The sequence below is a fragment of the Pelodiscus sinensis genome, chromosome 5, assembly GCF_052426305.1.
Source record: "Pelodiscus sinensis isolate ZL-2025 chromosome 5, ASM5242630v1, whole genome shotgun sequence".
In the NCBI taxonomy this organism is placed as follows: Eukaryota; Metazoa; Chordata; order Testudines; family Trionychidae; genus Pelodiscus; species Pelodiscus sinensis.
This window is the reverse complement of record NC_143056.1, coordinates 12198725-12222196: the sequence shown is the minus strand read 5'-3', so window position 1 is coordinate 12222196 and position 23472 is coordinate 12198725. Positions and strand designations below refer to the sequence as shown.

The window sequence follows — 23472 nt, the reverse complement described above, 5'->3', positions numbered from 1 at the left end:
GAACCAGGTATTTTGTCCCGTTCCCTGGATTAATGCCCAAACATTTGCTTGGCCTCAGAGGAAAACATGGGCATCCCTGGGACAGCGTGATCCAGCATGAACGTCACGCAGGCCAGCAAGTTAGCTGGTGGCTGAAACGGTCACTGCAGATAGAACGGCTTTGCAGGAGCATAGCAATAGCACGGCAAACATCACCATGAAAGCCTAGGCTGGCCTAGCGGGCTCGGCCCTCTGCTTTCCCTGCTTCGCCAGGGCCCCCCCTCACGTCCAGACGCTATGGCACGGCTATCCCAACCGCAAGCTGGGACCCAGGCCCGCCCAGAGCCATATGAAAAGTGGATTCTGCACCTTCTAGCCGGCACTAGAAAGAAGTCAAATGACTTCACTTGCGCGAGAGCACCTGTTACGTATTACAAAGGGGGAGGGGGCGTATTTAGACCCTGATTGAGAAAAGCACATTAGGGTAAACGCACAGCCTATTCCTTGTGGACAGTGCACCCTCCTGGCCTGGGGCCCTAGGCCTAGCTCATCCAAGAGGCAAGCCCTGTGCCTCAGTTTCCCCTTTTGTAAAATGGGAACAGTGATACCGCTCTCACAAGTGCTTGGAAATCGACTGATGAGAAAAGCTAGGTATCCAATGGGTGCCCAACTTTATGCACGTGCTTACATGCTGCCCTGAAGCCAGGCCGTGGTGCTTAAAATTCCCTGACCCCCAGGGTGTTCAATAATGGATCTGATAAAATGCATATTTGAAGCACTAAATACCAAGAACCACTGTGCTCCAGTATGGAATTTGCTACCTCCTGGGGGAAATATGCTGTAGATATACATTTTGCCCTGGATTTTAGCTCTCTTTATGGCCCTGAAACAGCTGTGACTCCAGTGAAGCACAAGGCTTCTCTCAAGCACCAGCCTTCCCCATTCACTGGGCACAGCTCTTGCCCCTCAGCAGTGGGCGCTTTGAACGCTTAGTGGGAATTTTCCCGTCAAACTGAAGCCCCAACCCTGGGAAAGAGAAATTCAGTCTGGGCCCCGGTTTATAAACAAACCCAGAGCCCGGTAAGGTGGGAAAGGACAAAAAGACGATCGCCTCCACAAAACAGAGCTAAGAGGAAAGACCATCAGAAGGCTGGATGATCATTCATGATGGTTCGTGTCAGTCACTTGCTGCCATGGTAACCATTTGTTGTTGTACAGAGCCGGGAGAAAGAGGCCATTCCTCTACCACCGACAGACTGGCATTTTTCACACCGTCGTCGTGCTGCTGTGCAGCAAAGGCCCCTGCCGCCCGCCTGTCCTCAGAGACGGGGGGGGGGGGGATATTCACATCATGCCCCATGGAGAAGGAATCCGTTTCACAGGGAGCATCTGAACAGAAGCGCCAGCATGGCAAGGGCTTTCTTCCACTCCCTGCCCCTCCTGGTCACGCCCGCTTCTGCGTGTCCGCTTGGGGTGGGCAGACTCCCCTAGGGCAGGATTAAAGGCTCCGTGTGGGGCTGCTGGGGAGGCCAGCCACGTCCCACGCCATGTGCAGACAGCACCGTTCTGGAGCCCGAGGCAGGGAAGAGCAAATGGATGTGCAGAGCAGCCTGGAACGAAGAGCCCTGGCAGCCGGCGGTTAACCTGTCTCACTGAGTGGGTAATGCAACCCGATCCCAGGCTAGGCCTGACTTTGCAGCCTGCTCCAGGCGCTAGGGCTATATCCTGTAGCCAAAGCTGCACTGAGGCTGTGTTGCATGTACCACTCCTCCCTACACCAGCCGGCCCTGCCCCCAGCCCCATGGACCTATTCCCATCTCAGACACGCCATGATGGAAGCAGCAGCAAGGCCTCTACGCTCATTTTCAAAGGGCTCTCCCCGAACATACCCCAGCTCTTGCTTGTGAGTGGGCCCTGCTGGGGTGCTATACCGCCACTCCCCCCAAAGGAGCAGGGCTCAGCCCTAACACCCTGGCCAAGTGAATGGGACCCGGGTACTGTTGATGGACCTGCTGCTACTGGCTGGCCTCTGCCTCAGGTGGACGCGACTGCACTCTGCTTACATGGCCACGCTTTTCTTTACAGGCATGAGGGCCAGCGATTTTCTTTCCAAGTCTGAGCTCCTGACAGTCACATGACTCCAGGTGCTGGGTCCCCAGATACAAGCCCATGCTCCCTGTGCCTAAATCCAGCACAGGGGCCATCTAGCGAAGCACACTCGGCCGTTCTCCTGACCCTGCTCCAAACAGGATCATTATTCATCTCTGCCCCTCTGCATGCTGGGAAGCCCGGACCTTCCCCTGCTAGGCCATGGAACACCTCAAGGCACTCCCCCTGGGCCTAGGCTATTACTCAAAACGCCACTCAGCTGGGGTTCTGTCAGACCAAGGGGATGGCAGATGGGGATTCCTGAGCCCTCTCGCCTCCCATTCCATGAGGCCAGCGAGTCGTTTGGCCAAAGTAGGTCACAGGGTGGCTGCCTGAGAAAAGAAATATGGAGAAGTTCATGGAGGATAGCTCTGCAATAGCCCAATTGGTCAGGTACCATGTTCCAGGTATCCCTAAACCTCTGACTGCCAGAAACTGGGACTGAATGACGGTGACGGCTTACTCAAAGTTGTGCTGTCCTCTTCATTCCCTCCGAAGCAACTGGCGCTGGCGGCTGTTGAAAGACAGGCTCTTGGGCTAGATGGACCATTGGTCCGGCCATTCTTACGTTCTACACATTTTCAGAAACCAAAGCAGTAGGAGCAGCAGATGTCATGTTGCTGGCCACATAGGATGCAGCACAAGTGCCACTACTCCTTGTTCAGTGTGGCTGCCACCTGTACCCCCCAGCCAGCAACTTCTCTTCGGTATTGCCCGGCTGCTGCACCAGACTCAAGGGAGCCGCAGAGTCCCTCTGATCCGAGTGGCATCACAAGAGACCGTTCCAAAGGTTAGCAAGAGGATACATGTAAATAATTGTGCCTCAGAAACAAATATAACCTTTTCCATTCACATTAGTAAACAAGCCGCAGACTTTTTGGCGGTAATGCATTCACCACGGGCTTCTGTTAACCAATCCAGCAACCTTTTCTGAGAGACCCTCTCCCTGCGCCCCCCATCTCGTCTGTGCGGGAGGGGTGGGCTGGATACACACGGTCTGTCCTGCAGGAGTGTCTGAAATTGGTCTCTGCTTGCTGGAATCTGGGTCTCTGTCAAGCCGGGTGAAATCCAGCCCTGTGCAGAACAACGGCATGCGGCCAAGGCAGTATTCCTGCCCTACTTCTACCCACAAAACTGGGCTGGAGCGATGCAGACACAGGATGCTGCCTCCGCATGCAGGCGAACTGCACCCAGAGATGCAATCATTAGCTGAACTCCCTTTCCATCCTGCAAGCACATGAAGCAAAGTATTTCCCACCCCAGCCTCCTCATTTAGCTGTTCCTTTCTCCAGTAGCCCTGGTCGCCCCTTACGCCTGTGTCTCCCTCCCACTGTTCCCTACCCACACTCTCTGCCCTTCGGATACCACAGTCGACCACTCTCATTGCTTGTCCTCACCCCCTCCTCCTCAAACCCATTGTGCTCCACAGCTAACACTAAATCTCCCCCTCCCATGGACCTTCAGTGGCACTTACAGACACTTCAGTCAATGTAAGTGCTCTTGGAAAGTTTTGCTTTTTAATCTTATTTCCCAGGGCTTGTCTCTACTCCTGTGTGGATCGCTTGCCACAGTGTAGCTCTACCTGGGATTGATTTAGCAGGTCTAGTGAAGACCCGCTAAACTGACCACCAATTGCTTGGACGTCAGCTCCAGTACTCTAGCGGAATGAGAAGAATAAGGGGAGTCAACGGAAGAGTTTCTCCCATCAACCCAGCACAGTGTGGACCTCTCAGTAAATAAGTCAAGCTACATCGACTTGACGTTACTATGGTAACTCAAATCGCGGAGCTTAGATCAACTCATGCCCGTAGCATAGAGCTGCCAACAGTGAAATGGGGACAGTAATTCTGCCCCTTACTGGGGTGCAGCCATGGTGAATCCATGATTGGCTGTGAGGTGCTCAGTATGTAGACTGTACAAGCACACAGGTCACGACTTCAGGTTTGCGATGGTCAGACAGACTAGAATCTGGCCCTGTGTGAACTCATTTAAAAATTTTTTTGGGGTTGAATCTGTCTCTACAAATCGGCAGCCTACCCACAATTATCCAAAATCGGCAATGGCATTTTCTTCTGAGGAGACATAGGAGTGGCTGCTCTGAAAATTGGCTTCAAAAATAACTCGTGGGCTCCGTGGACATACACTCAATGCAATCCTTTTGCTTTATTGCATATTGCCATCTTAAAAAAAAATGTACAATCTCATACCATACACAGCATTTCCTGGCAGCTAAACTACTAACATTCTGGCACCTAAATTGGTCCACTACTAAGCTAAGAAGGTCCATGACATATACTTCAGTTTACAAGCAGTTTTTTCCTTTTTGGCATTATTAAAAAAAAACAACCTGTAAAATACACACCCGAGAGAGAAAAAAAGAGAGAGAGAAAAAAAAAAAAGAGTGGCTACTGACACCAGCACCTGTTGAAAAGTAGTTTTCAGCAATGGCACATGGATTTACCTGCACACAGCCTTTTGTTTGGAAAGAAAACTAAATGGCAAATGCAGCCCAATCACCAGGCTGATGGAAAAGAAGAACAGTCCGGAAAGGTAACTAAGCCTCGGATCCTCCACTGGAATCCCATAAGGTGAAGCCCGAGAGCTTTGCATGGCTACCATGTGCCGTGGAAGAAGGACCTCAATGCAAGACTAGAGGCCTCAGCCTTTTCAAATTCAAAAGGCATTATTCTAGCAAAACAATTAACTGACCTTTCCTCAGGTCATCAGACACGACTCCCGTGCCTGCCAGGCAGAGTCCGTTCCTCACATTGCGTCCGCCCAAATTTCTTAAGCCATAAATAAAAAATATAAATTGAGGCACTTTAGTTAAGGAACAAGAATTACCATTATTTTCCCTCCTTTCTTCTTCTTCTTCTTCTTCTTAAAACAAAGTGCTTCACGCCCAATCTTTGAAAATTTGCAGGTTTTGCAGTTGCTTTGCTAGGAGGTGCAGGACTTTACCAAGCCATCCCCTTTGTATTTATTACTGCTTTATACACTTTTTTATACTTACAGTGTGAATGGTGCAATGAGGAAAAAAAATTGTAAGACCACAGCTCTTGACAACTCTTTTTAAGAGTGATACTTCACAGCTTTCAGAAAGCACAGAGATCCTGGGTCTCTAGGTGCTAAGAACCATAGTTTTCTACAAGTTAGTTTAAACAGCATATTTGCTATACAGTACAGATAGGAAAAAATGACATCCCAATCCCGCCAATAATACCCATTACATGAAAAAAAACGTATTTCGAATAGTGTTAATATCTAGTGCAATAGGGACAAACTAATCTCTCCACAGGAAAAACAACAAAAAAACAAAAAAGATCACAAGAATATTGATGGTATAAAAGAGTTTGTTGTTTTTTTTAAAAAAAACACCACAAATAAATAAAAGCAAAAGTAACAGTCTTCTATATATTCTGTATAATTTAAGAATATTAAGTGTTACTATGTTAATGACATTTACGTTTTATTTTCCAATTTTTTTTATTTTTTTTAAATGTATTTATTACTTGCTACTATTTTACTCCCTGAGAGCTTTGGATTTTTTTTTTGGACTGACATTTTACAGGTAGCTTTGCTTACAAATTTTAATGACCATATAAACAGCGAACAACTTGAAAAAGTCTGTTCAGAGAAATATTTCTTGGCATCATTGCTGCTGTCTGTCCATTAAAAACAAAGGGCCTCGTTCAAAGCCCACTGAAATCAATGAAGTCCGGTCCATTGACACAATGGGTTCTGGATCAAGTCCTTTGTGCATTGGTTTAAAAGACCATCCGTTCAGACCAACATTTAGGTTATACCTACACTAGAAAAGCTACTGCAGATACTGTAGATACTCCCTGTCACTGTAGATAGTCTGTCTCCTCCGGAGGAGGTTGCTACACCAACAGAACAATTCTAGCACACCAGGGGTTAGGTCGGCATAACTACATCACTCAGGAAATTTTTCACATCCTGAGCAACATTGTTTGGTTGACTTAACTTTTTACTGCAGACCTGGCCTTAGAGGATACAGTTTGTCCCACTGAACCGAAAATGGAAAAAATTAGAACACAAAAAGTTTATGCTCTTTTTCTCAGTAGAGGAAACCCTCTCCCACCCCCCATCTCCCATTTGTCTTGGGCACGAAAACACTGAAAAAGTAGAACTATGTCTATGTATTGTTACAGCAGTAAGCACACTGTGGTAATCTGTCTTCAGCAAGAGCATGGGTTGTGGTAAGAGAAGGATCGTGCTTCCCAAAAACAATTGAAAAGGGATTATCAAGAGACGTTACAGTACAAAACTCATTGGAACCAGCACAAGAGCACAGATGTTCAAGTCTTGAATAATAACAACATGGATTGTTTCCACTTGACTTTTTTTAAACACACTTCAGACTGTATGCAGGGCGTTCATAGTAGACTTCTACAAACTGTTTTCTTACGCTGTATTCTACAGATTCCAAGCTGATCCTCAGCAGTTTGCGATGACACCTCAGCGCCAGTGGTTCAAACGGAGGTGCGTTTTTGTTTCTCTCTATGCTCCCAAGGTAAAGAACGCCAATGGGAGATCAAGTAGAAAGTATTTCTCAATGCCTTTGTTTACTACAAGGAATGTTTTCGTTATCTCTTTCTCAGTAGACACGATGTTGTGCTTATGCACCAGGTTAACTACTTTTTGAACAAGGAGACTGAAGGAAAGGAAATGGAAGTTGCACTCAGACAAGTGTCTATATATGTGTTTGTATGGCACACATATGCACACTGTCCTGACATACAGACACACATGTATTCTCCATACACACCAACAACCAGACTTTTATATACACAACACACACACACACACACACACACACACACACACACACACACACACACACACACACACACACAAAGTGTGCCACCATTTCGGTCTGAATTACAAGGCAGTGTAATGAAAAATCCTAGCCACTTCAAAAAGACTGCTAATCGGTTTTCTAAAATGTTTACAAAACCAAAGGATCAGAAGTTGAGTTTGGTGACTGGCCTCTCCCGGCTGCTGTCCGTCAGCTGGTTGGCGATGCGCTTGCGATTCCGTTTCAGTTTCGAAAGGTCTTTGTCAAAGACTTCGCCTGACCGCAAAGCTGAAACAAGGTCATCAAACTCCCCACCTTCCTCGCTGTTTTCTTTAGCCTTTCTGGCCTTGCGTTCCCGCTCGCGCTGTTCTTTCAGCTAGACAGAAACCAAGAAGAAAAATAATCCATCTCATTTTCTGTAACACACGGACCTGAAAGGAGTCTGGACACACACAATTCAAGGCCTTGTTTTGATTTTTTGGCCTGGTCTACCTTTAAGTAATTTATCACCATCACGAGATGGATTGGGGCGTGATTTTTTTTTTTTTTAAATCAAAATGGTTAAACTGCTACAACCCCTTGAATGGATACAACTTTATCAGTAATGGTGACTGACGGGTTCAGTTAATACCCCCTCATACTGGAAGGCTATCACTGTACCCTTCATTCCAATATACCCAAAACCAGAGTACGTGGTTGTATCACGAACTAGGCCCACACTGTTAAAGCCAGACAACGCTAGTGTAACAAGCGCACAGGTCCAGCTACGCTGCTCCAGCAGCATCTTCAGGAGCCTCCTGGTTTGTCGTGTGCTCATGCTTCCCCCTTGCTGTGCCTCCCAGAAGCAGGAAGCATACATGGGAAACAGGCCCTTGGTACCACACGGACTTTGGAGGGGGCAGCAGATGCCTCCACCCGTGCCTGGCCTGGTGGAAACAGGAACAATTCTGGTTTTCAATAGTGATAAAAAGCCACATAAAAACTGAAAATTAAACAGACATGTGCTCAGGGTCTGACCCGCGATCACGCTAGTCAGTGGTGCATGTTTGCACACTTCAGCGGGTGGAAGAAAAATAAAAGAAAAAGTGAAAAAATTCTTTCCTTGTCGTCAGCCAGGCCTACTAGCCAGCAACGTTTTCTGGTGCAAGGAGCAAGGAAGGAGACAGATGACCAAGCCACTGCCCCCTCTGCTTCCCCCAACTTATTTGGGGTGATACAAACCCCCTAGGGCACTACAAGGGGGCAGCCACTGGGCAAGTGAACTTCAACCCCACCCAATCTGATCCTATAATTTAAAAAAAACAACCTAAGTTTCCGGGAGCCAGCAGACATTCGACAGCTGGCCAGTAGACATCGCGATCCATTTCTGTCACTGCTTTGCACTATAAGGCTGATACTACAGAGCCCGCAGCTCAGCCAGTTCCCTGAGAGCTGGGCCGGGAGCCGGTGTGTGCCAGGAGCCAGCTTATATGATAAACCAGTTCCTGGAGCGCATCGGCTCTGGCCCTGCTTCTGGAGAGCCAGCAGTGCAGGGCAGCAGCCAGCTCCCCAGGAGCATCTGTATTCCCTAGGCGACATGCTTTTTATGCACAGTGCCGCAACACCGCACCCCTGGTGTAGCTTTGGCTAGAGCAATCCCAGTTTTGTCCTCTCCTGTGGAAAAAGAGTCAGGTGTTCCACAGTGACTATCAAAAACTTACACCAGTTATCAGAGCTCACGGTGGGGCCGAATTCAGGCTCGGCACAAGCTTGACAAGGTCTGCAGAGTTGAGCTGCCTCGGTGAATTTGCCTCCCTTTTTCCAATCAGACCACGAGAGGTGGTCCCGTACTGAGAACTGCAAATCTGCAGCATCTCCACCTACCGCAGGGATGTCAGATGGCGTGTAATTGAAGAGTCGCGTAATCGCGTCAAAATGTAGCAGGTACATGACTATTCCATAGTCCCCGGAGGTGAGGCGGGCAGCCAGCATGTTCCTGGCCCACGCCCAGGGAGCCATGTGTCATCCCGTGCTGCTGCGTATCAGAGGCAACAGTGTAGGGTGGCAGGCAGGAGCTGGTCTGCAAGGGGAGCCTGTTTAAAAACTGGCTTCCTACTGAGACAGTGTAGGGCAGCGGCAGCCCCTGTCCATGGGGGGTCCAAGCTGGAACAGCCTCTGTCTGTGGGGAACTATGGAGCAGACTGTTCGTAGGGAGCACAGGCCTGCTGTGGACAGAGGTTGCTTTGCAGCAGCCTCCCCTGCCCACCACCAATCCTGCTCCCTCTGCAGGTGGCTCCACAGAGCCAGAACTAGGGGAGCCGGCTTAAAAGTCAGCTCACCCTAAGCACAGTCTCTCCCCCACCCCCAGCCCCGCCTCTGTAGGAAGCAGCAAGTGGGGGGGAGGATAGGTGCTGGCTCCGGTGCGTATTGCCTCCTTCCCATTCCCCTCACCCTTTGTGCTGCTGCCTCTATCGGGGACAGAGCGGAAAAGGCTTCGGGCACTCCCCTGCCCCCAGGCCCTAGTGGGAGCAGCAAGGCCTCCGCTGGCTGGATCCAACCGCTTGGCGGGCTGGATTCGACCCGCGGAGGCCCTTTTGCCCACCCCAGCCTAACATGAACTCCCACTTCTTAGTGTAAACCTGGCTCCGGTGGCAGGTGACTGAACTTTGCTGGGTGGCTGGATCATTAGCGTCTCAGGCCAGGTATTGATAGGGAGTGTGACATGAACATTGATCCACGCCCCCAGCTTCCACTGTGACCAAAAAAAGCAAATGCGATTCTGAGATGCATAAACAGGGGAAGCAGAGAGTTTCTTTCACCTCTATATTTGAGGCTAGCCTGACTGCTGCTGGGATCCTGTGTCCAATTCTGGTGCCCACAATTGAGGAAGGATGTGGATATGCTGGAGAGGGCTCAGAGAAGAGCCACACGAATGACTCAAGGAATAGAAAACCTGCCTGATGGCAAGGCTCGAAGAGATCTGGATTCCTTGTATTCCTTACAGCGCGGGGCTCAGACTGTTTAACTTAAGAGAAGGCTAAAGGGAGATCTGGTCACAGTCTATAAGCATCTAAGGGGAACAAATACTTAATAATGGGCTCTTTGTTCTGGCACAGAAAGGTCTAACACAATCCAATGGCTTGAAGTTGAAGCGAGACAAATGCATCTTTCTAATAGCGAGAGTAACTTACCACTGAACGATTTACCGACGCTCACAGTGGATTCTCCAGTACCGGCAACTTGTAAATCAAGCTTGGAGGGGTTTCCTAAGAGATCTGCTCTAGGCATTATTTCGGGGCCGTTCAATGCCCTGTGTAATACAGTGGGTCAGACTAGCGGATCACAGTGGCCCCTTCTAGCCTTGGCATCTATGCAACATGTGGCTTAATGCAAGGCGTCCCTTCCATCCAGGCTCATACACTTTCCGAAGGCAAAAAAGTTGTGGCTGGTCTGTAGTCATGAGTTAGATCGAACTCTATGGCTGCCTTTCAACATTGCTTCTTGGAGCAAAACTGATTTTGCTTTGAAGAGAAGCAATTAGTCAGGCTGGATCTCTCTCGTGCAGCACCCTTAGCACCTGACCAGTCCCGGATGAGAGGAGGTCCTGTGATACCAGCCCCTCAGCCTGCCACTCCTCCCCGCTCCCAGCTCCTTCAGCGCAGCTGGGCTGTCTGCAGGTTTGCCCCAGCCTTGGCTCTGCTGCCCCACTGCTGAATGGCAGGCTGTCTGATCGGGCTGCCCCAGCTTTAGCCCCACTGCTGTGCAGCATGTGGTACCAGTCACGCTGATTCTGCCAGTCTGCTGAGGCTGGTTTCCCTTCCTGGGCTGCGGTGGCTGCAACCCCCGCCCCGATGCCCAGTGGCAGGCAGCCCTAATCACGCTGCTACTTCTGCAGCCCTGCTGCTTCCCAAGCGGACATGGCCTGGCCAGACTTCCCCTCTTGGGCTGGGCTGTACTACTCAGCGGCAGACAGCCCCGATCCCTCTCCTCCCCGGCTGCTGTGGCCCCGCAGCTGGTAGACTGGCAGGGGTGCACTGGGCTCCCATCTGCTGACCCTCCTGCCCCTGGGCTCTCCAAGGCTCGCTGCTGCCTGGCGAGCCCTGTCCATGGTCGTGCCGGACCACAGATGTTGCCAGATGAGAGAATCCCAGATTTGGGAGGTGCAACCTGTAGTATGTATTATGGCAGGGATGGGCAATAATTTGACTGGGGGGGGGGGGGCACTCCAAGAATTTGGAAAGCAAGGAGGGCACAGTTGCATCATGGGCTGCACATACAGAGGGCCTGCCCTGGAGATCTTGCAGTGTAAGTAGACAAGACACCCGGGGGTGGGAGAAATCAAGTCAGCATTATCCCCATTTCCTCAGAGACAAAGTGACATGTCCAAGGTCACAGGAAGTCCAGGGCAGAACTGGATAGTCTGGGCCTGGATCTTCTGCACCCTAGTCCAATGCCCCAACTACAAGATCATTCTTCCTCTCCAGGGGAAGAGGGACACTTAGGGGGTAGAGATTTCCAAAAGCTCTCAGCCTAAGCCTAACTGTTTTCACTCAAGTCACTGGAAGTGCCACTGTCCATATCAATGGCAGAAGACTTAGGTCAAGATGCAAAACATCCGAAGCCCCTCCCCTCGCTAGCCCTGAAATGAATCTGACATTTTCAAGCATGTGCTAATGAAACAGTCACCATCTCCATTCCCTGTCTAGCCTCCTGGAGCACACACTGACGCCGACTCGACCACGAGAGCCAACCAGCACCGGAGATCACAGCAAGCAGGTTCTCCTCTCACCTGTGCTTCCATGCGCGCCCGACGCTCCTCTTCCTCCTTCCTTTTCCTCATGTTCTCATTCTCCTGCTTGGCCTCTGTCACAGCTTGAAGAAACTGATCGAAGATCCCAAAGAACTCATCCGGCTGCATTTTGCCAGAGTCTTCCCCAAAGTGCTTCACTGCCTTGGTAAACTGGGGAAAAGAGGAGTAAGCAGTAAGCAAGTGAGAATCCAGTGAACCCACAAAATCCTTTCTTGAAAACCAGAGTAATATTTACAGTGGTATTTGATGGAGCATGGAATTAAATGGAAAATGAATTAGCTAGTAATTCAAGTCTCAGGTGTTTTGTTTTTTTTAAATCATACTTTGTCTTCTGCTCATTAAGTGGTGGCAATTAACCAAAGATTGTCCAATGGGCTGTTCCTTTAAAGGCCCCTCTTAAATCATGTAAGAAGTTTTACACTCCTGTTTCTGCTTAACATCCTTTATTACCTAATTCAGTTTTATTAACTAAGCAGTAGTAAAAACAAGGAAGCAAAATATTGTGGTGCCGAAGACTGAAGACATAAAACTAATAGTAGACATGGCAGGGGTAGGAAACTTGCACTTTTAACTTTTCTTTGAAGAATTTTTGGGGTATTATTTATTGTTTCCACATGGTTCAATATTGAAACCAAATGTGTTAGTGAAGCTTTTAAAAGGCATTTATTATTCAGCTCAGAAATTACCCCAGATGGAGGAGGAGGAAGTTTGCAAGATCTACAGCACCATTGACAAATAATTAATGTGATTACAGCAATGCTGTAGCTAAGGTTGACGCAAGACTTCTGTCAGGATGACATAAGTTCTCCTTTGGACTGAAGTGCCTTGTGCTTATTTGCAACTCGGGGAAAGGAAAGGCAGGGAACAGAGAGGGTGAGAGAAGGAAGGTTGCTAAAAATTGTGATTATACATTTTTTATATTATCCAACTTAAAAACACAAACATGAAAAAAACAACACCTTTACTAGTTACTTTTGTTTCCACTCTGCTGTCAGAAAGAATAAAGAAAGATTTTTGAAAGTATCTAAGTCCCATTTTCAAAAGAGACTTAGCTACTTCCTTAGTCTCAGTGAAACTCAGTAGGACTTAGACCAGATTTCAAAGGTGTTTAGGGGCCTAAAAATACAGCTGGGTGCCTAAAGAAGTTTTCTAAAGCACCCAGGTGATGGACTCCCATTGAAATCAATGACAGCTAGGTGATGCTTTTGAAAATTTCATTAGGTGCCTATCTGTACCTTTAGGCCCTTAAAGTATTAAGGGTCAGATTTGTAATGTCCCATCGACTTACAATGAGATTTAAGAATTGATGGGCCTACATTGTGAATTGCAATGACACTACTGTGCTGGATTATCTCCCCACTCTGCAGACACTGAGGGCACAAGCTATCAGGTATCTACCTCGTACTAACGTGATCCTGTTCAAAAGAACGTTCCTGTGACCCAAGTACCTTCCGCCTTTAGTGTCCACCCTGGGAAGGTACAGCACAGCACACTAGCGCATGCTGCAATTCACACCCTTACATCTAAGCTGAAGGACCACAGAGACAGTCTTAGGGAATTCTGAAAATGTTATCCTCATGCCACCTGGAACTTTCCAGAACAGTGGCCCGGCAACCTCAGGAATAACAAGAACGAGACTCAAACCCAGAGGAGCCTTTTAACAGTGAACCTCACATTAACTGAGCACGATTCAGGCTACAGTGTATGGCTGCTGTGCTGACAGCTGTCGAAACAACAGTTCAGCCATTTTAGAGCAGGCCTTGAGTGACACTTAGGACTTGTCTACACTTGAACAGCGTGCCATCACTTGTAGCATCTCCTTTCACTGAAATGCACCTCGTATCCATACATAACAGTGTACCAGCTGATTGGCTGGAGGGCAGCATTAAGTGAGCCTGGTAGTTGGTCTGGGTAAATGCCCACTGCAGTTCAAGCTGCTGAATGTCACCATGGATGCATCTCAGCAGGGCTGTGACTGCTGACAGCTGCCATCTTTGACCATTCCCTCAGCCAGGGAACCGAAGAGGCCTCCTGGCTGAGAATTCCATAATCAGGAATGGAGGTGGCATTTCCACAGAGGGGGCGGTGCAGTAGGGAGACACGGTCAGAGGACTCTGATAGTGGGGTGAGAGTCGAAGACCTGTGGTGTTTATGGGGTGGGGAGGGGAAAGAGGAGACCAAGAACGTTCACCATCTTTGACAGCAGCTAGATGATGGTCCACACTTTAACTGGGCTTAGGTCAGCACAGCAAGGAAAGGCCTCATACCAGCCATGTGCACATATTCAAATGGTTGCCACGCCCTGACTGAAACACAAAGTGACATGGTGGTCTGGAGCAGACAAGCCCTTCAATTGTTTTTTGGTAGGATTTGAGATAGGCTTCAATCACCACTGGATTAGTCCTCTTTGTCGAGAGAGGCTCACAGATGATATCAGAGATATTACCAGTTCTTTAGCTTCCGTCAGAAGATCTTCAACATCAGAGAAGCTAAAGCTGGCTAAGGTGATGAACTGGCTGACGACTGACACAAACTTGTCTCCAGGATGAGAGAGCTGCGATTTCTGGTATTCCAGTTCCTTAAGGAAATAAATTCAATTGTGGTCAGTGTCTGTTTAAAAAGGGAGACACAACATTGCATATTTAACAAAGCCCAAAATGTATCTCATCTTAAAAGCCACTTTACTATAAAGAGTGCTCCCTGATCCTCAGAAAAGTCTCTTTCCTCAGGCAGCAGCTATAGCACAGGTAAGATTTCAAGTATTTTACTAGATAGCCTGACAATAAACCTTAGGATCAAGGTGTCTGATCGGGAAGACGTGACCGACTCTGTTCCACCTGTCTCCTCTGCTCTTGTGAGAAACGCATCCTCTCTGCTCAGAGCGGGTACATTGAACAGAGGTGAGGCTTTGTAACATACCCAGAAGTGACAGGCCTCGTTCCAGGGCTACCTGCCTTGACGATGTTGCCATGGTAATAATTTGTTCTCATCTCTTCCTATTCCACCCAATTCCTCGGGTGTGATTGTACAATGACAGGCCAACTTTCCATTCTATTTCCTCTATGGAACCAGCTAAACCGTTCTGAATTTGTCTGCTGAATGAGTGGTGCTGGCAGAAACCTAGCTTCCCAGATTAGCATTTTGCTTCCAGGACTCAGCATGTGCGCTCCACATTTAGTAGGCAGTTTTCTAGTGGTTCCTCTTGAATCTTCGTGTTAAGGCTGGCAATTTCCCAACCCTTTGCAGAAATCAAAGCATGAACTAACAGTAACAAACCTACAACTTGCTCTTGTTTACACATGGCTTTCCTCTGAAAAAAGGACACAACATACCCACTTTACTCATCTTACTGTATCTATGGCTACTGAAGTTTAAACTCCACCACCATCTCTTTGCACTGTCAAATGCAAGAGAGTTACAAGATATACTATAGAAAGCCTCACGGGGTAGCCGTGTTAAGACTACTCATTTTTAAAGTTACAGAGTATCCCATGAAATGGGTTTTACCACAAAAGCTCATGACACTATATATTTTTGTTAGTCTGAACGGTGCCACAGGACTACTCGTTTACCTGTTACTTTTCTTGTAGCACTTAACTCCCTAAACTGCTTGTACATAATACACTTGCACGCACACTCAGTACTGGTCAATGCGGAGCTTCTATCATTGACTGGAGCTGTGCACCACACTTTACAGAGCCCAGCAGGCTGCCTAAGGTATTTTACCGTGCAAACCCTCTCTCATCACTTACAGGTTCAATGTTCTGTCAGGTCACCAGGCCACGAGGTGGACTTTTCCCTCTCTCCCTACCACCACACGTGGAATTGTGGCGAGCCACCCAAACTATCAATATATCCCCTTCTCCTACATGCACGGAGACCTCTTCCAATCCATTTGTTCACCACTTCCTTCCCAGGCCTCATGAGGAACTACTGTCTGCTTTGTGGTCTCCATGATAGGCTGTTTTATTGCGGCAAAGCCAAGTCCTCGTTTATTACCTCTTCATGGTTTTGGTCAACATCAACTAACTAAACTAAGCCCCAACTCTCTGTGAATCTCTCAGGTGCTTGGCTGATTTATAAGCAGCCTACTCCCATCCTGAAGCAGCCTTCAGAGAACAGACACACATGCATGGCAGGAAGGAAAGCCAAACTGATCTCCAGGAAATAAGATAAAAGCAGCTTTGCTAAGGGCTTCCTGTCCTACCTCCCTAAGGACGGATGCTATGATACTTGGAATCAGAGTGGACTATCAAGTGGGTAAATAATACTTACAGTTTCCACAGCCTTCAGTCCACTCCTCAAGGTGTTTATTTCCTTCTCCAGCTCCGTCATGCTGTTGAAAATGGCAGCGCTTTAATTTGAAGCCTTTGCCAATGAATTCCAGAACTCTGTGCTCGCATCAGCTGTGTTTCCCCCCCCATTTAAAACAATCCCTCACTGTGCTTCCTCTCTTCAGATTAGCAGCTCTCAGGTGTCAAATTATGTTGACAGACAGTGTGGCCATTTGGACAAATGTGAAACTAGTTAGTGTTTCTTTCAAGCTATGCGTACTGCCTTATAAAAGTCTCAAATTAAAAATCAAATTAAAAATAGTTGAGTAAATGTGTAACCACGAGAAATGTTAGCAGTTACACGTTTACACGCAGGGAAGGGCAGGCAGGAGCCAGCACTCATGGAGAGCCAGCTCCCCACCTGCCCCCACCCGCTGCCTCTGATAAAGAGGCAGCAGTGCGGGGGGCCAGGCAGCTCCGCGGGAGCCAACATGTGCAGGAACTGGCTTGAAAGCTGCTTCCCAGGTGTACTGGCTCCTGCCTATCCCTCCCTGCTGCCTCTGTGGGAGGTAGCAAGGAGGGTGGGGAGCAGCTCCGCAGAGCTGGCATGTGCGGAGAGCTATCTTAAAAGCTGGCCCCCGTGTGTGCTGGCTCCCACCTCCCCCACCCGTCCTGCTGTCTGATATAGAGGCAGCAAGGGTGGGGATGCGTGTAGTCGACAGATTAACCAATAAGACCAGCTTAGATTTTGCATTAAAAGGGCCCTTTGAAACTCAAAGAACCACTAGCTAATTAGGAGGCTTTGTAAATTCCCACCCCCACACACACCCCCACCCTCGCCCTAGAATTTAGGATTAAATGAACTAACACGGCCCCCATTAATATATATCAATTCATCCTCAGTCACAAGCAGCTCAGCCTTAGACATGCATGCACCTTGTACTTATTAATACACACTCAAGCCCCAAAGCAGTCACACATTTTGGAACCTCATTGATTTCAGCGCAACTTAAGCATGCGTTAAGGGCTTTACTAAATCAGGACCTTGGCCTTGCAACTAGTTTAAAAACAAAGTGAGCAGGATTCAGCAAGCCATAAGACAAGTTTTCGAAGAATGCAACAGATGCCACAAGGTTTGCACACTGGTTTAAAGGTGCTTGAGTGAACAGCTCCCCTATTTGCATGCCCTACACCTGGGTGGCACACAGAAAAAGGACCACACCTCTTTGTGCCGATGCTGTCGTGGCATTTGTATTTAAATACCTGACCCTGATCTGCAGCCCCATCTTTGCAAAAAACATGTTCATTCTAAAATGGCATCTACATTCTCAAACAGAATATTTTGAATTGAAATGATTTTGCGGTAAATGCAACAGGACACTACTATCCCGAGTGGCTCTTACTCTCGCTAGGGATTTACAGTTCTTTTCTGTGTGGTCAAAGATTTAAAACCTCTGCTGTTGACATGTGATTTGCCAACAGCCTTTTGCTTCTCTCTAAATGGTGGATTCCAGACACTGGTAGAGAAGGGAGCTTTCCAGAAACAAAAGGAAAAGACCTAGTAATATTATCGCATGTGCAATATTCTGTTCGTTTAAAGTTGCCACCTACGCTTCTACTTACTTTACTTTGGCTGCTTGAGGGATGTCGCGCAGCTCTTCATGAAGACCGAGGACTTTGGGATATTTCTTCTCCACAATAGTGATGAGATAGTGCAAAAGGGTGATGTTCCTAAGATAAAAGAAAGGGGACATTACAGTTAAATTGTAAATAGCTGCAGAAGTTGGGTATGAGCTCTCTAATCCTGGCCATATTCTTGTTTGGATCATTACATTCTACATGCCAGCAGTTCCAATTAGTTACAGCCTTCTTCACTTCCTGTCCTGAAAGTCTGGCTAGGGTTGGGGACAAACAGCAGCTCCCTTCCACCCCCTAGGAGGCTGAATTCCAGCAGTGCTGATGTTCTCCATCCATGCCTGGTGCAGAAGGTGCCTGCACGCATGCTGGGCATCATTAGTTGCACGGGACATGGACGTTTGGTGTTCTGGGATCTGCATCCATTTCCTACACAGTTCCAAGTGTGGACTTTGGTTTATAAGGGCTTTACAAGGCTTTAGGGTCTGGCTAGCCGCAAGATTGCCTCGACCTCCGTCCCTGCGATGGGGGGAAGTGGGGAAGCTCAGGCCAGGAGTCCCTACAATCAGGCATCTTGGAGCTGGTGACCAAGGATTGTCAGTGGAGGGCGTGAGATTCTAGAACGCTGCTCCCCCCGGTCCAACACAATTCAAGTCTGTTGACAGCTAGGTCACAGGGCAAAGGCCCGCAGAACATCGCAAGCATTTGCTGAAAAAGGTGGCTGGAGGGAAACAATCTGGAGAAGTCTCTTTCCCTCTCTGCTTCTTGGCAAAGAGGAAACACTGCGTGTTTTATTCCACGCTGTATGGTGCCGTCAGTCGCAGACTGCCTACGTGCCCTTTCATGGTGCTGTTCTGTACGGATACCTCCAGCATGGCCCTCTCCCGACACCCTGAATCATCTGGGAACCACTGCAGCTCCTGCCCCTTTGAGTAGGGTGACCATCCGTCCCGCTTTTAAAGGGCCAGTTCCTTATTTTAGCTCTCTGGAAGGCATGCTTTAAAAAAAAACGGCATGCTGATATGTTGCACAGCAGAGGGAGGCTGTTTCAAGAGCAGGCTGGGGAACCGCCCCCACCTCCTCCCATCCTGACTCCTGCAGCTCCCCTTCATTCTACCAAGCCTCACACCACCAGCCCACCCCGTGGAGAACAGCAAGCTGGGGACAAGGCAGGCACTTCTAAAGAGCAGTAACCACTTAATTAATTGTAAGTATATTTTATTTTAGTATTTTTACTTATTTTAGTTATAATAATGCAGGGTGTCTTTTTAATGGGTGCTCAGTCAACCTAATGCTATTTTGAACGTTTGCACCGTACGTCTGATGGATTGTCGTTGAACTCACTTAAATCCAAGCAATTTTACCAGGCGCCCTCTGAGGGCACCCCTGCAGTGTGCAGCAGCCCTCATTCACCATGAGGAGCCTGGCGCTGGGAGCCAATACAACTGCTGTCTGGCCATCCCCTTCCTCCAGGACAGGCTGTGGTGGGCGAGACAGAAAGCAGGGCTTTCTCTGTTAAGGTTTCCTCACCACCCCTCTTCCTTCACAGCTGGATACCCACTTGCCCCAACAACACAGCTCTGGCTGGCCTGCATGGTCCAGCACTGGAGGGACACTCCCGGCAGCTAAACAGTATGTGTTGCTCCAGGGCTATAAACTCTACAGAAAAGGACTAAAAGTCACCCCAAGCCTCAAGCACAAACTCAAAGCAAACCCAGCAACCACGCACCCATTCCCCACACCGTAGAGTGCAGTGGGGTGTAAGAGAGACTTACATGGCCTCACCACCACAGGCTCCACTAAAATTCCTTCCCAGAGTCCACTAGAGACATGCAGATACCCTACTTTTCATGGAGTAATTTCAGTGGCACTCTGCTCCCCAAACAGTGTCTGTCCAAGGGATTTCTCAGGTGTCTATCACTGTATCCTTCAGCATGTCCAGAAAGGCAACTGTGATGCTGGAAAACCAGATGCCAGCTCATGTCAAGGCTTCTAGGCAGGGCCAACCCACAACATTTTGGCACTTGAGGTGGGGAGCTCAAATGATGCCCCCATGCCTCCTTTTGTCCTGCCTGCCAGTTATGTCTCCTGTGCCCTCCTTCCTCCGCATAGCACTCCACCATCTCTGTGCATCTAGAGCAGAGAGAATACAAAGGCACCAGCAGCAGACAATTTTCTATATTCTGGGTCCTAGTGGTGCCCCCCCCCCCACCCCCAAGGTTATGGCACCTGAGGCAGGAGCCTCAGTTTGATTCATGGAAAGGCCAGCCCTGCTCCTAGGCCTCACTAAAAACTGACAAATGTAGATCTGGAAGCCAGCCTGGCTCACCGGTGTTGTTATTAAAACAGCAGCGCTATAAGAGCGTGTTTAGACTTGATGAAAATGCTTGTAGGATGCTGCGTGTATTGATCTCACTTATACCATCAGTATCCAGGTATAAAGTTCCACTGAGTGCTTGCGTTGTAAACCTCTCTCTGCGTAATTCAAACAGGAAAGATGCATGAACTGGCGTAAAATGCTGGCTTTCTACTGTTGTACTGTCTTGTACGCAAGAAGGCCCGTTGAAACCAAAATTAGCCACCAAGAAACATCGAAAGGACAAAGGCTTTGTTGGCTGCTCCCCGCCTCTATCCCGCACCTATGAAGAAGGGAGTAATTATGGATCCTCTGAGTTACTCAGAATCCACAAGGGCTTTCCCAGAAGGGACAGGAGGAGTTGCTCACTTGTCAATGCTGGACTTCGTGTCTGCAATCTTGTTGAGGCTGGCGATTTTGAACCCAAAGGCGTTGCCTCTCTGGCCTTTATTCATGTAGTTTCCAAAGGCCAGAACCACCTCCAACAACTGCTTCAGGCTCTTACTCTGAAGCACTTCCTTTGAGCCAGCACGGATTGCTAAAAGGGGGAAAAATGGTTTTCCTGCAGTTAGGTTCTGGCAACACACAGCACACAGACTAGCCGGAGCGTTACTTTACAACCCAAGCCACCATAACAAAAGCTATCAGGAACTGCAGAGTGCTGCTGTGAGGCTGGCAGACCAGCAGCCAACCCATGCCAAGGTCCCTTGGCCTCACTGAGCTCTGACAAAGGCTCGCTGGTGTGCGAGCATTGTTAAAATACATGCTATGTTGATAATGTGTTTAGTGCTTGGACTTTATGAAATGCACGCGAGTTGCTGCACACGCTTGTACTCTCTGTATCCTATGTTACAAGGTGATATTTAAGTATTTGCTATGAAACTGGAAACCACAGTCAGGAGAGAACTATTACCAAGCGTGAAATACTAATTGAGGTCCCCCTGTGTTAATCTCCTGCCCAACCACAGAAGGCCCAGAGACATCAGACAAACCATTGTGGAACATCATCGGAGAAAAGATTGTGCCCCTCATGCCCAAGAAAGGGGGATGCACACAAACCCCCGTCTTATCACAGTTTGAACGCTAGGGGAAGGGACTAAATATCCCCGACCAAAGGGTCTGTATCACTGTGCTGCTTGGAATTTGGAGGGGGCAACTTTCCGAAGCAAAAGCAAGGGAGCCCCAAACTGCTGAGCCCTAAAGGACATACAGAGCTTGCACATTACAGCAGTCTCTATTGCTGTTGAAACCTAAGACTGTAACTCATCTCCGTGTGTCTGTTACCTGTTTTAACCTTGTAAATAAAAACCAGGAAAGAACGAGAGTGAATAGGCTACAAGTGTTCTCTTCGGTGAGAGTTCTAAAGTACAACTGATCTGGGGCAAAGGACTGGGCCTTTGGCACTGGGAGTAACCATAGCATCGCTGCAATTTTTGGTGCAAGGGACCATCTACCACAAAGGCAATCTTGCCTAAGTGGCAAGATAGACTGGAGTGCCCAAAGGGACTGTCTGTGACTCCTTGCTTGAGGAGTTCACACTCAACACTTGGCCAGGGAAATCTAAGTACAGATCACAAAACCAGTTTGGTATTGGAGTCCTGGTTTGTAACAACTAGTCCTGTGGTTGGCACCCACATGTATGAGCCATTCCAGTTAGCTTGACAACCACCTACTGGGGTAGATGAATTCAAGCTCTTCTGAATAATATCTTAAACTACTGGAAAGTATTAAAAATCCCCTCTTGCTTCCTTAAAGCAATCCTATTGATAACAATACATACCAAATCTGACCTCCCCTCTTCTCCCTCCTTTTATCTTTTTGCTACTTCTACACAGCTTGGGTCTATTTAGTTTTGAGATAAAAACAAGGGCTCCTCCCAACTTAAACAGACAAGGGCAGTGCTACAATAATGAATCAATACACCAGGGGATCAGGAGGGAAAAGATTTCTGTTTCTGGATTCCAAGGCCTTGCTAGACAAAGACGTTTGGCTTTCCTGTGTATATGCTGAGCCCGTCTGGGTTTTATGAGTGATGGGGGAAATGGGGGAATACTTGACACATCAGCAAAAAGCTTTCTAGCGAACCAACAACAAAATCCCCTTAACTTACATTCAATCTTGGGTTTCACTTCCGCAACTCTCTCGGCAAACTTCTTTTTGAAGTAAAGGGATTGCAGCCTGTGCTGATAATGATTTATCCTGTAAGAGAGGCACAAGTTGAAATGTGTTTGCTGCAGGCAGGACTCAGCTGCTCCACTATTCACAGCTGCAGATGGGAAAGGCCCATTTCACTATGAGAGCACCTCTCTCTTTGAACTGCAGTGGGACAGAAAAGATGATGCCTTAAACTACTGTCTCATAAGGCCCCGATTCAGGCAAGTGCTTAAGCCCATCCCTCTTCAGGACATTGTGTCACCACTTCTTGTAGACATGTATTTAAGGCCTGTTGTAATTTCCCTCCTCTGGGTAATGCAAACTCTACAGTTAAATGGTAAAAATTCCCGTCAACTAGTTTAAACATCGGTGAGAGCGACATTGTTTTATACCAGCTGAGAATCCGGGAGGCAGCACTGGAAAAGGAAAATTACTCCTGTCTTGCATAATTTGGACAGAGCTTTCTATCACATGCTTCCCCAGCCTAGCTCTAAACATTCAGCACTGGGAGATGAAGGTTGCAGTTGGAAATTCCTAATTTATCCCCAGGGCAGCAAGGGAACAGGCTCGCACAAGTATCTGGGAGCTGCAAAAATGAATACAAATATCCAAGTGGATTTTCAAGCCAGGCCTCATTAGGCTCCAGCTGCATTACACAGGATTATCTAGCTCCATTAGCCAACTATTCTAGAGAAACCCTGTGATTAATCTGCGCAGCTGCCATTCCAATAGGGCTAGTGTGGAAGCAGCCAGTGAAGTCAGGCCTACCTGCTCATTTCAAAGAGGAACCTGTCCGCTTTGGCCATGCGATCTAATTCATGTTTGTGCTCCTCCAGGAGGTCAATATCGCTCTTCTCAGGAACAAATTTCAGGAGCTAAAAGGAAACACAGTTTAGACACAAGACCTACGTTTACTTTTATGCAATCCCTTTCTTATTATGGGGCTTTGGCTATAACAAATTAATATCAAATGAAATCTAGCTGCGTCTACTTCCACCCCCAAACTTGCCCCGCACACAGAAGGTGCAATACAGAGCTATTACAATTTGTCTAGGAAATTCTGGCCTTGTGCCATTCCCCACACACATTACTGTTCAATACTTCCCACCAGGCCTTTGACATACGGTTTGGTTTTACACCAGCTATGTTGATTCTTCAGCCAGTCTGTTATAAAACAATTATTTTAGACTGTAGCACAGTGGGTTTGAAATTTCCTACTGGTCACGTCAAAGAAAGAAGAACCCACTTGCGGCAACTAAAGCTTATTGAAAAAATTTAGATCTTTCCCCTTCCCTCTCCTCTCCCTCCCCCCACA

General features: G+C 48.0%; 1 protein-coding gene across 2 annotated transcripts in view; it reads right to left on the bottom strand.

Annotated features, from left to right (window-relative positions):
- Positions 1 to 4266: 4266 nt before the first annotated feature.
- DAAM1 (dishevelled associated activator of morphogenesis 1) overlaps positions 4267 to 23472 on the bottom strand; it is a 196050-nt gene continuing 176844 nt past the window's right edge. For both annotated transcript variants that reach the window (XM_075926322.2, XM_075926324.2), the window contains 8 exons: positions 22926 to 23032; positions 22114 to 22202; positions 20373 to 20541; positions 17636 to 17743; positions 16014 to 16074; positions 14185 to 14316; positions 11718 to 11888; positions 4267 to 7325 (listed from right to left, as the gene is read on the bottom strand). In XM_075926322.2, coding sequence (XP_075782437.2) covers positions 7116 to 7325; positions 11718 to 11888; positions 14185 to 14316; positions 16014 to 16074; positions 17636 to 17743; positions 20373 to 20541; positions 22114 to 22202; positions 22926 to 23032 — 1047 coding nt within the window. In that variant the 3' untranslated portion in view covers positions 4267 to 7115. The remainder of the gene's footprint in view (positions 7326 to 11717; positions 11889 to 14184; positions 14317 to 16013; positions 16075 to 17635; positions 17744 to 20372; positions 20542 to 22113; positions 22203 to 22925; positions 23033 to 23472) is intronic.